This window comes from Grammomys surdaster, unplaced genomic scaffold, assembly GCF_004785775.1.
Source record: "Grammomys surdaster isolate TR1022 unplaced genomic scaffold, NIH_TR_1.0 371, whole genome shotgun sequence".
Taxonomy (NCBI): Eukaryota; Metazoa; Chordata; class Mammalia; order Rodentia; family Muridae; genus Grammomys; species Grammomys surdaster.
This window is the reverse complement of record NW_021604790.1, coordinates 6,059,039-6,071,615: the sequence shown is the minus strand read 5'-3', so window position 1 is coordinate 6,071,615 and position 12,577 is coordinate 6,059,039. Positions and strand designations below refer to the sequence as shown.

At 46.8% G+C, this 12,577-nt stretch overlaps 1 protein-coding gene across 6 annotated transcripts in view; it reads left to right on the top strand.

The window, feature by feature from the left end:
* Strada (STE20 related adaptor alpha) overlaps positions 1-12,577 on the top strand; it is a 29,654-nt gene that overhangs the window by 15,130 nt on the left and 1,947 nt on the right. For all 6 annotated transcript variants that reach the window (XM_028780398.1, XM_028780401.1, XM_028780396.1 and 3 more), the window contains 6 exons: positions 3,480-3,582; positions 3,893-4,014; positions 6,395-6,503; positions 6,581-6,704; positions 9,035-9,206; positions 9,657-9,761. In XM_028780398.1, coding sequence (XP_028636231.1) covers positions 3,480-3,582; positions 3,893-4,014; positions 6,395-6,503; positions 6,581-6,704; positions 9,035-9,206; positions 9,657-9,761 — 735 coding nt within the window. The remainder of the gene's footprint in view (positions 1-3,479; positions 3,583-3,892; positions 4,015-6,394; positions 6,504-6,580; positions 6,705-9,034; positions 9,207-9,656; positions 9,762-12,577) is intronic.

The window sequence follows — 12,577 nt, the reverse complement described above, 5'->3', positions numbered from 1 at the left end:
GTGGGCTGGGTCATTGCTGGAGAAATTATACTGAGACCTAAATAAGAAGAAGACTATGATGAGAAAATCATGGGCGTGTGTGTGTGTGTGTGTGTGTGTGTGTGTGTGTGTGTGTGTGTGTGTATGTGTGTTATACAGCCTCAGCTACATAGTAAGTTTGAGGCTAGCCTGGGCTCTATGACACTGTCTCAAAACAAAACAAAAACAACAGCAACAAAAATCAATGGGGACAGAAGTTGTAGCTAATTATGAGTGCTCCAGTTGAAGAACCCAGAGAGATTGCTCAAAGGTTATAAACACTTGCTGCTTACTGGAGGGCCCAGGTTCAATTCCCAGCATCTATGTGGTGACTCAAAACTTCAATTCCTGGGAATATGGCTCCCTGTTCTGGCCCCTACAGACATTGCACACACTCGGTGCACTTACATACATGCAGACAAAACACCCATACAGATTGTCTCAGTTTGCTTTCTGTTGCTATGATAAACACCATGACCAAAAGCAAAGGGAGAAAATGTGGTGCTTATTTCATCTGACCACTTACAGTCTGTCTCTGAGGGAAGTCAGGGCAGGACCCTGGATGCAGGAACTGAGAGAGTAGTGTTTACTGGCTTGCTTGTTCAGCCTGCTCATTACCTGGGCTTGGTACTCCCATGGTAGTCATGAGTCAAGAAAGTGCCCTAGACTTGACTACAGTCAACCTGGTGGAGCCATTTGTCTCACCTGGGAGTCACTCTTCCCAGATGACTTGAGCTTGTGTCAGGATGGACAGAAAACTAATCAGGACACAAAAATAAATAAATCCTAAGGGGGAAGGTTTTCCAGATGAGATGATGAACAGGTTCACTAAGATCAAGACATGCTTTGTTTGTGTGGGGAAAGAGACTGGTCAGGCAGATGAAGTCAGTGAAGTAGCTAGATCTGAGCAACCCATGGGCTTTCTGTGACCCAAACACTGATGTTACTGAGAGCAAGAATATTCAAGTGGACTGGCAACAGGGCTTGGTAGGTGAAGACACAGCTGTGCACACCCAGTGACCTGACTTCAGTTCTCAGTTCTCCCAGTTAAAGGTAGAAGGAGAGAACTGAGTCCACAGAGATGCTCTCTGTCCTCCAAAGCAATATGCTTGCACACCTACATATGCACAGTACACACAAAGTAGTAAAAATGAAACACACACACAAAGCCTCGTAGGGACTCAGAGTGTGATGTGAATGGTGTTCTGGAAAGCAATGTCATTGTCTCATAAAGTTGGCTGGTCGCGTGCTCTGTGACCCGGTGATTCTTTCTATTTGTTGCCAGCTTTACTCAGGAGACATAGTCAAACATGTTTATAGTAGTACAGCCTGTCATAACATAGTTGGAGAGGAGCCCAATCCCATCAGTGTTGGGGTGGATAATTTGAGATCTATTCCTCAAAGGAATAATATACAACAGTGAAAGTCAGTGAAACTATAACTAAATAGAATATTATGGACGAGTCTTGGAATATAACAGATGGTCCATTTTGCTCAACTAGAGTCCTCTTAATGTCTCTCTCATTGTTGTTTTGAGACAGGGTGTTACCATGTAGCTCTGGCTGTCCTGGAACTCAATATGTAAATCAGGCTGGCTTCAAACTCAGAGATCTGCCTCCTCAGTGCTGGCATCAAGGTGTGTGCCACTAAGCTTTCAGTTCACTCTTAAGTGGTGAGGGAGGCAGATTCATTTTGCCTTTTTATGCAGGTAGGCATTATTAATTGTTGTAAACCAGATGGACTCAATGCATCAATCACCAGAACACTTTACCTGGCAGGGGCCTGGTCCTTATCTGTGTCACATAGCCAAGTTCTAATTTCTTAGCAAATTGTCTGCCTCCCAGGCCCTCGGTTTGTTATTGAATGACAGAGCTAGTGTGATGGAGTGCTCCTGTGATCTCAGCACTTAGAAGGCAGAGGCAGGAAGACTGTCATGTATTCCAGGCAAGCCTGGGCTACATAGTGAGTTCCAGGGAGCCAGGGATACTCACAGTGTTGTATGCCCTGCCCTAGCACTCAGAAGTTCAAAGACCCGCAGATCTGTAAGTTCAAGGCTAGCCTGGTCTACAAAGACCTTGTCTCAAAAAGGATGTATTTGTTCTATCTCTTCATCTAGCACGGGGAAGGAGGATCAGATCCAATGTAAATAGGCTCTGAAGAGTATATGGTATTTAAATGATGCCAAGCACAGTGGTTTTTTGGGGGGCTTCTCTGTAAAGTCACAGCCTTAATGATTATCCAGGTACCGCCTTGTCAGAAGTCTTAGCTTTTACAGACAATGCTGACTTTTGTGTGTTTATACTTTCTTTTGAATCAAGGCCAGATTTGTTTTATTTTGTTTGGCTTTTTGAGACATGGGCTCCTGTAACTGAAGCTGGCTTGGAACTCCTGACCCTTCTGCCTCCTCCTCTTGAGTACTAGGATTACAGGTGGGCACCAGCACCCCTGGCTTGAAGCCAGGTTTATAACCGTAGTGTACCACATGAGGAGCTGGTCCCAGGTTTCTCCATTGCAGTTAGACACTCCTGAAGGAAGGTTTGAAGATAGAAGTCCTCTCCCCAAGTCATAGGAATGCATTTGACCCTAAAGGGGAAGCAAGGCTGTGACAGGAGAGCTGTTAGTCCACATCCTAAATGGCAGGTGTCCAGTTTGATCCCCAACCTGAGCCGGCAGGGACCCAGGTGGCTGAACATGCTGACTCTGGGTCTGTAGCTCAGGAAGTCAGTTACTCTCCTGTTACTTTGGAAACATCAGGAATGACTAGCCTGGGCTCTTGCTTTACTAAAGGAATGTGGTTCCACCAGTAAAATTCTTCTAGATTAGTGGTTCTTTACCTTTCTAAGGCTGAGATACTATAATACAATTCTTCATGTTGTGGTGATTCACAACCATAAAGTTATGTCACTGCTATTTCATAACTGTAATTTTGCTACTGTTATGCATCATAATGTAAATCTGATATGTGACCCATGTAAAAGAGTCGGTTGACCCTCAGAGGTGTCGTGACCACAGGTTGAGAACTGCTCTAGAGCAAGATTGCAAGCCTGACCTTTTAGAATCTTGCAATTGGGCTTTTAAAAATTGGACTCTAATGAAGCAGAAGACATAGAGCCCTGTATTTCTCTACCTGCTGGCTTCTTTCGTGTTTCTTTCTCCACACATCCTTCCCTAGCCAAGAACTTGATAGACTTTAGCAGCCAGTCTCTGGAGAGGACAAGCAGAGTAGCAGTTGACTGGGGTAGTTGTCCTTGCTTGTAAATCTCACAACTCTTGTTCTGCCAGGAGTGCTGACTGAACACCCGTGTGCTGTGTTCCTCTTCAGGTTGAGCCAACGGTGCTGCTTTGGCATCGTCAGATTGCTGTGTGTGTTATGGAGCCGAGGCTCCTCGTGCATCTGTGACTGCCTCTGCCCTACTCTCCACCTCCATTTTCTCAGTTAACCTCTTTTTCTTTTTCTTTAGGCCAATGAGGCGAGCTCAGAGTCCATAGCATCCTTCTCGAAACCAGAGATCATGAGTAGCTTTCTGCCAGAGGGCGGGTGTTATGAGCTGCTCTCCATCATAGGTAACTCCCAAGGACATGCTTACCTTTCCACCACAGCGCCTTCAGCTATCTGGGAGGGTTCATGGTGACAACGGGCTTCTGTGGGTTTCTTGTGCTAAGTATGGGAAGAAGTCATTCCCAGGAGGCCATAGTCTGCTACAGTAATTGGCTGAGAAGGACGGATGGACAAACCTAGAAATGTCAACTATGAAAACTATGTCAGCAGTGAGCTTTGTGACTAGACGCCTCTGCTGAAACGGGGCTCCTGTTTCTTCAGAGTCGACAGATCTTAGTGGCTGGTTTTGTGTAAGTCCTTCCTCTTTTCTCTCAGGCAAAGGGTTTGAGGACCTGATGACAGTGAATTTAGCCAGATACAAACCAACGGGGGAGCATGTGACAGTACGAAGGGTCAACCTAGAAGCTTGCTCCAATGAGATGGTGACATTCTTGCAGGTAATGAAGCAGGGGTGTGGCCCTTGGAGGGAGGCTCCTGGCTACGTGGTCATTCCTCTAGGGGTCTCTGCAGGAAACTCTCGTGGGCCATGTGAGAAGTCATGAGGCATCCGTGAAGAATCTTAGCATTCGACGGTGATCAGGCTGTGGCGCTGCTCAGCCCAGCTGTCTCCTCCTCTTTAAATACTTCTCTCTGTTTGTTCTGCATTTTTCAGAGAGGCTAAGTAGTAGGCCTGCCCACAAGCAGAAAGCAGCAGAGACAGAATCAGTCCCAGGAAGTCTTGGTCACAGCAGGCCCACCTGCTCTGCCACCAGTGGCCATTTTCTGGCCCTTAGCATCCTGTTTGCTGCAGGTGCCTTTCGGTTTGACAAGCAAGGAGCCTCCCTCTTTTTAAACTGGTGTAGGAACTGAGTGGGGGTGAGATTCCTCGTGGTCCTATGATACCAGTCTTTGTAGCATTCAGCGTGGTGTGGACTCAGAGTGTGCAGCTTCTGCCCTTCCTTATCTGTAATGTTCTCCTCAAGTGATGGTCACCTGACCGTGCTGTCCAACTCTCTCTGTTCATAGTCATTAGATGGAGCCTGTACCAGAACCTGACATTTCTCTATTTTTTATTTTTACTTTCTTTTGAGATAGTGTCTCATGTTCGGTTTGGTCTAGAACTCAGGTATCCCAGGCTGGCCTCAAACTCATCAGTCATCCTGTCCCAGCCTTCTAATCCCGTGGTTCTCAACCTGTCAGTTTCAACCCCTTTGGGATAGTATCAGATATCTTGTTTATCAGCTATTTACATTACAATTCATGACAGTGGCAAAATTGCAGTTATGGAGTAGCAAAGAAATAATGTTATGGTTGAAGGTCACCACAGCACGAGGAACTGTATTAAAGGGTCACAGCGTCAGAAAGGGTGAGAACCACTGGGCTAACCCGTCATACAGCTACCTGGCTCATCTGAGGCTCCTTTGAACTTCTTTTTTAAAGAATTATTTTTTGGGCTGGAGAGATGGCTCAGAGGTTAAGAGCTGTTCTTCCAGAAGTCTTGAGTTCAATTCCCAGCAACCACATGGTGGCTCACAACCATCTGTAATGAGATCTGATGCCCTCTTCTGGTGTGTCTGAAGACAGCTCCTGCAGCTTACTCACATACATAAAATAAATAATTCTTTAAAAAAATTTAGTCAGTGTATGTGAGTACACTGCAGCTGTCTTCAGACACACACTAGAAGAGGGCATCGGATCCCATTACAAATGGTTGTGAGCCACCATGTGGTTGCTGGGAATTGAACTCAGGACCTCTGGAAGAGCAGCCAGTGCTTTTTTTTTTTTTTTTTTTTTGGTTTTTCGAGACAGGGTTTCTCTGTGTAGCCCTGGCTGTCCTGGAACTCACTCTGTAGGCCAGGCTGGCCTTGAACTCAGAAATCCACCTGCCTCTGCCTCCTGAGTGCTGGGATTAAAGGCGTGCACCACCACCACCACCACCACCACCGGCGCAGCCAGTGCTCTTAACCTCTGAGCCATCTCTCCAGCCCCTGCTCCTTTTTTTTTTTTCTTTTTTTCATTTAATGTTTTTTTTTTTTTTTTTTTTTTTAAGATTTATTTATTTTACTTATGAGTACACTGTAGCTGTCTTCAGACACACCAGAAGAGGGCATCGAATCTCATTATGGGTGGTTGTGAGCCACCATGTGGTTGCTGGGATTTGAACTCAGTACCTCTGGAAGAGCAGTCAGTGCTCTTAACCTCTGAGCCATCTCTCCAGCCCTTCATTTAATGTTTTATATACCTGCTTCCAGGGAAGGAGTCAAGGTGCTTCCAGTCAAGGTGCTGGCAACGTCTCCTTGCACTCCATAGTTGTCATCTGTCCATTAATTTTGTCAACTTTCTTTTATACTTTGACGTATGGTGGGAAAATATTTTTTTGTTCATTTTTAGATAGCATCTTGCTCTGTTACCTGTTGAGCCTGGCCTCAAGCTTCCAGTCCTCCTGCCTCAGTGCCCAAGCTGAGATCATACTCTTGACTTAAAGAGGACTATACCTTGGCCTTTGGGATTTAATTAAGTGAAACATGCCCCATGTCTTCAGCCACCGTTTTATTTCTGTCATCTCTGAGGTGGTTAACTCTCCTCATGTTGACAGCAGTGTCCCTGCATGGTGAGGGGTTGTTTTTTAAGGCTGTTGAGTGTTGGTGGCTGGCAGGGCCACCAAGAGGCCTAAGTGAGCAAGTGAGGTAGCTTTCCTCAAGCATGGCGGGCCTTCCTGCCCTGGAAAGATTCCAAGGAGAGCATCAGGAGGTACTAGGTCCCTGCACTGACACCAGACCACCGTCTTCAAGCTGGACACATTCCTGACTGCGACCTCAGCTTTGCCATTGCTTTCAGGGGGAGCTTCATGTCTCTAAACTCTTCAGCCATCCCAACATAGTGCCATACCGAGCCACCTTCATCGCGGACAACGAGCTGTGGGTCGTCACGTCATTCATGGCGTATGGTGAGTGTGAAGGCATGCAGAACTGTTGGTGGGTTCTGTGCTGTTGCTGTCTCTGTTATTCCTGACGTCCTTTTCAGGCTCTGCAAAGGATCTCATTGGCACACACTTCATGGATGGCATGAATGAACTGGCGATTGCGTACATCCTGCAGGGGGTGCTAAAGGCCTTAGACTACATCCATCACATGGGCTATGTGCACAGGTGTGTTCCCAGCCACTTAACCCTTTACTAGTGATGCTAGAGTCATAATCAAGGATCTGGATTCTGAGCTCGCCACTGGGGGACAGTCATTAGCTTGTCAGTGCTGAGGTCATGTGATCTTTATTGTGTGAGAGGATCGTCTGCTGTAGACCAGCGGCCCTCACCTGACCCTGCCTTACTTCCTGTGTGCTTCAGAGCAGGCCCATGGCCAGGGCAAAAACAGTTTTCTTAGAAGTTTGTGTCAGGAAAACTAACTGCTGTGGGGAAGATAATGGAACTGGAGCCTCTTTCCACCTTGTAGGTTCCAGGGATCACACTGAGGTGGTCAGGCTTGGCAGCAAGTGCCTTTCCCCACTGAGCCATACTGCAAGCACCAAACTGCAGACTTAAGTAGAAGTCATTGTGAGGGATAGCTTTCGGACCCGAGACACACAAGAACTTCTAGACATTCAAGAAGCATAGAGCAAGAAAATGATAAATTTGACTATATCAGGTTTGAAGATTTCTATTTCATAAATGACACTATAAATAATGTTTACCAGAGTGACAGGTGTTAGCTTTGTCTGAACACACATGAGCAACAAGAAGATCATCAAAACAAGGAAAGGACAGCAGAATGTCAGGATGGGAAGTTACTGCAGAGCAGGCCTGGCAGTCTTTGACAGACACTCAGCTCTAGCCACCAGAGATCTCAGATGAAGATAAGATGTCACATTGTCACATTGTCCACATAACTGGAGGTGGTTAGGAGGCTGATGGGACCCAGGTTCATTATCAGGTCTGGCTGTGTGCTCATCAGTGGACCAGCATGCTGACATCTGTGACATTTGCACTAAGTTGGGAGTATCGTGAATGTTTTTCCCTGGAGAATGGATAAATGTTAGATCCCTGGATTAGAGATGCCAATCAGAAGCAGGAATCAGATGGATATAGGTAGCAGCAAAGATGAGTCTTGCTCCGAACTGAGAGGGGAGTTGCTTAACATAAAATGATTAGGTAATCTTGCACTTGCCAAGAACACCCAAGAACAAAACTGCAGGTTAAAAGTAGTAGGAGTCAGGCTATTGTATGCATGGCAGATCTCTGAGTTCAAGAGATCAAGGCCAGCCTAGTCAACATAGTGAGTCCCCAGATGTACAAGAGCCTCATAGAGAGACTCTGTTTTCAGAATCAAACAAACAGAAACCATCAGTCTACCTGGCATGGTGGTGCATACCTGTAAGAGAGGCAGAAGTCAAAGCATTAAGAGTTGGGGCCAGCCTAGATTACCTGAGTCCCAGGCTAGCTGGTCCCCGCCACTGGATGCAGTCAGCACACCAGGGGCCACACTGTTAAATAAAACTGATTCTTTCCCCCCAGCAGCCATCAGCTTGTCAGTTAGGGGTGGCTACCTTGGTTTTTTTTCCTGTCTTCTGCAGGCACCCACAATTTCTGTGAGTTCATGGGTGCAGTGGTCCTGCTGGGTCCAGAAAAGTCTGTTTTGGTCAGGTCCTCCTACCTCTGATTCTTAGTCTCTCTCTCCCTTCTTTTGCAATGGTCCTTGAACCTTGATGGGAGGAGATTGATTCAAATGTGCCTTTTATGGCTGACCGCTGACAGACACTTAGAACTGCATTTCACCCAGTTGTGAGTTTCTGCACTGATCACCATCCATGGCACAGACCTTCTGAAGAAAGCTGAGAGGTGACTAATCTCAGGGTGTGAAGACACAGATTTAGAGGGCCCTTTGACACTAGGGGCATAGTAAGTTATAAAACATAATGATAATTAAGTGCTAGTTAATCCCAGCATTCTAGAAGCACAGACAGGTATATCTCTATAAGTTCAAGACCAGCCTGGTCTACAGAAGACTTCTAGGATAATCAGGGTTACAGAAAAAGACCCTGTCTCAAAAACCCTGCATAGGGCTGGAGAGATGGCTCAGTGGTTAAGAGCTCTGACTGCTCTTCCCAAGATCCTGAGTTCAATTCCCAACAACTGCATGGTGGCTCATAACCATCTGTGATGGGATCCGATGCCTTCTTCTGGTGTCTCTGAAGACAGTGCCAGTGTACTTATATACATTAAATACGTAAATAAGTTTGCTTGTTTTTTTAAAAAAAACCTGCACAAAATAAATACAAATAAAAATCTAACTACATAAATGAGGCCATGTTATTTTCTCATTTTCAGACATGTTTGAAAATATTCATAAATATATTTACATATGTATGAGATACAGTTACATACATGTGATATACCCATAGGAGAGCTAGCCATATCTACTACGTGAAGTCTGCCCTTCTGTAGCATTGGGGCATGCCCATGACACTGTCTTCACCTCCCCACAGGAGTGTCAAGGCCAGCCACATTCTGATCTCCACGGATGGAAAGGTCTACCTATCTGGTTTACGTAGCAACCTTAGCATGATCAGTCACGGACAGCGGCAGCGTGCAGTCCACGATTTCCCCAAATATAGTATCAAGGTCCTGCCTTGGCTCAGCCCAGAAGTCCTTCAGCAGGTCTGTGTCCTTGGACGCAAGGAGCCCCTTGATTTCTCAGGGAAGCACAGGAATGTGCTGGGTTGGGGTTACTCCTGTTTCTGGTAAGAGGATTCTAGAAGGAAGAGTCCTTGTTGGCCAGATGTGAGCATTACCTGCCTGCTTTGCATGTGTGAGGTCCCCAGCCATACCTGACACTATTGTGTTTGCCTCAGAAACACTGCCCCTCCTGTGGTGAGAGAACATTCTGGAGATACTTGGTGCTTTAGATCCCTGTGCTGAGCAAACACATCCGTCTCAGTGTGCCTGCTTATTCCAGAGCAGCACCAAACATTCGCTCTCCTCATACAGCAGTTAGGTGACGAGCACGATCCTGACTGTGGGTTAGCAGTGTTTGTTTTTGTTCTTTCCTATTTAAGAAAGACTAAGGCTGCAAATGGAGTCATCTGTGGCTTTTTTCTTCTCTCTTAGAATCTTCAGGGTTATGATGCCAAGTCTGATATCTACAGTGTGGGAATCACAGCGTGTGAACTAGCCAATGGCCATGTCCCCTTCAAAGATATGCCTGCCACTCAGGTAAGCCTGCAGTCCAGTGTTCCCTCCTTCTTGCCTGCCTGCCTGCCACTCGTGCCTGCTACTTTCTGCCACATGTGGGCACTGACATGAAAGAAGTCACCCTTCTGTCTTCTAGTTCTCCACCTTTGGTAGAGTGGTGCTTGTGCAATTCTCTGTTCCCTTCTCTGGTGATAAATGTTTGGTCAGGAACCCAGCCCAGGGGTGGGCAAGTAGGGCAGCAGTGCAGAGAGAGGCCACAAAACACAGTACCTCATGGCTATGCAAACGGTGTAAACCACACGAACCCTTTGTTCTGCTCTGTTTTTCTCTTCGTGTAGTTCAGGCTAATATCAAGCAATCCTTCTACCTCAGCTTCCAGGTTTTATGATTATAGGCATGTGCCACCATGCTAGCTAAGCAACCCTAATCTTCCTTCCTAAGTGGATACAAATTCTCAGGCATCTCTGAGTTTTGTGTTGCCATATTCTAGCACACACGTTTAGAACCCGCATTCTCTTAAGTTCAGTAAAACCTCATGCTCCTGCACGTGCCTGCCTTGGACCACAGTTTAGGCCAGTGGTGTAGTCTGCACTTGTTGGACAAACAGACTCCATCATACTCGAGGAATGAAGTTGGGATTGTTTGGGTGTTTCCTGGGTCTCAGGTACCTGGAGCAAAATCTAGAACCAGAAAGGAAGCAAGAAACTGAGCAGGACCTCCCCCTCAGGCTCACAGACTGCCCCCTCAGGCTCACAGACTACTCCCCTCTCAGGCTCACAGACTACCCCTCTCAGGCTCACAGACTGCCCCCCAGGCTACAGACTGCCCCCCCTCAGGCTCACAGACTGCCCCCCTCAGGCTCACAGACTCCTCCCCCCACCCCTCAGGCTCACACCTTGGGTCACAGGTTGAGCTAGAGAATGACCGAATACTACCTGGAGCAGGGACCAAGGAAATTCTAAGGCAGGATATTACTTGGTCTAAGACTTTTTAAAGAAAATTCCTGTGTGTGTGCACATTCTTCCACGTGTGTATGCACTCCATGTATGCAATTGCCTAAGGAGGTCAGAAGAGGGCATCAGAGCTCCTGGAGCTGGAGTCATAGAAAGTTGTAAGCCACTTGACATGGTTACTAGGAACCAAACTTGGGCCTTCTGTAAGAGCAGCAAGCTTCCTTAACCATTGAGCCATCTCTAGCCCCTGGTCTAGCCTTAAAAGCTAATAGCAGTTGACCATATGAAGAGTGGGAACAAAAGCTTATTCTTGGACTGGAATTGTAGCTCAGTGGTAGAATGCTTGCCTAAGATGTTGAAAGGCCAGAGTTCAGTTTGTTCAGTGTTCAGTTTTCAGCAGTGCCACACACACACACACACACACACACACACACACACACACAGACTCTAAGACCTAGAACTAATGGAGAGCTAGATCTGAATTGTAAAGTCACTTGGGTCCAGGCATTCCAGGGGGCTGCTGGGTGACAGGGCTAGAGAAGGAAGCAAGGGCATCCCATGTGTGTTCCCTAAGGCATTTGGCTCCTGTCCCACAGAATAGAGAAGTGCTGAAGATATAAGTATAACGATAACATCAGATTATCTGTCCATCTATCTGAAAGATGATACAAATCTATCAATTCTAGTTCTTAGCTTAGCTGACAGAATAATTAGGCTGTGGAGCCTAGGTATAAGAAATGTGGAAGAGAAAAAAATTGAGAAACAGGACATGTTAAGAAAGGAGTTAGATGCCGGGCGGTGGTGGCGCACGCCTTTAATCCCAGCACTTGGGAGGCAGAGGCAGGCGGATTTCTGAGTTCGAGGCTAGCCTGGTCTACAGAGTGAGTTCCAGGACAGCCAGGGCTACACAGAGAAACCCTGTCTTGAATAACCAAAAAAGAAAAAGAAGAAAGGAGTTAGATGGTTAGTATGGACCTAGTTAGTTTGAGCCTAGTTAGTGTAAACCTAGTTAGTGTGAACAATAAAACTTTATCCGCCCCTGCACTGTCCACAATAAAGGAGCCACTAGCCACGTGTTATGCTGATCACTTAAACTGTGGCTGCTGAGATGGGGAGAGTGAGTTTTAAGGCTAATGTAGATACAGTCACATGTGGGTAGAGCTTTCCACATCAGCACAGTCCCAGAGGCAGCGCCACGTCTGTTCAGATTGTTCAGAGGGTTCATGAGGTCACCTACAGTGACAGCTATCTTCAAGGTGTGGCTTGTTTTGCATGTGTCACATTTGAAAGCTTTGCAATAGCCTCCCAAGCTGGGCCTGTGCAATAGCCTCCCAAGCTGGGCCTGCCCCTGGCGCAGCAAGCTGGTCAGCCCCAGCGCTGTTGCAGATGCTCCATTGTGGGCTCTACTGGCCCCACCTGCACAGAGACTGATGTCACTCTGCTCTACTCTGGGAGAGGGCTCTAGTTACAGCAGGGCAGTGCCTGCAAAGGGAAGGAGGAAGCTGGGCCCTTCAGACCAGCCCTGGTGAAGGGGCAGTTTCAGCTCAGTCTCTCCCATCTGCCTTCACTGCCAGCCAGTGGCCAATGTTTCTTTGCAACAGCCAGATTTACATGATGTCTTGGGTTTTTACTGCTGTGGTGAAACACCATAGCCACAAGTAAGTTGAAGAAGAAAAAAAATTATTTGGCTTATACTTCCAGGAAACAGCACACTGAGAGAAGGCAGGGCAGAAACTCAAGCTGGGCAGGAACCTGGAAGCAGTAACTCAAGCAGAAACCATGGACAGGTGCTACTTAATGGCTGACTTGCTCCTCATGACTTCCTCAGCAGTTTTACTGTAGAACCCAGGACCAGCAGCCCGAGGGCGTAACATCCACAATGGG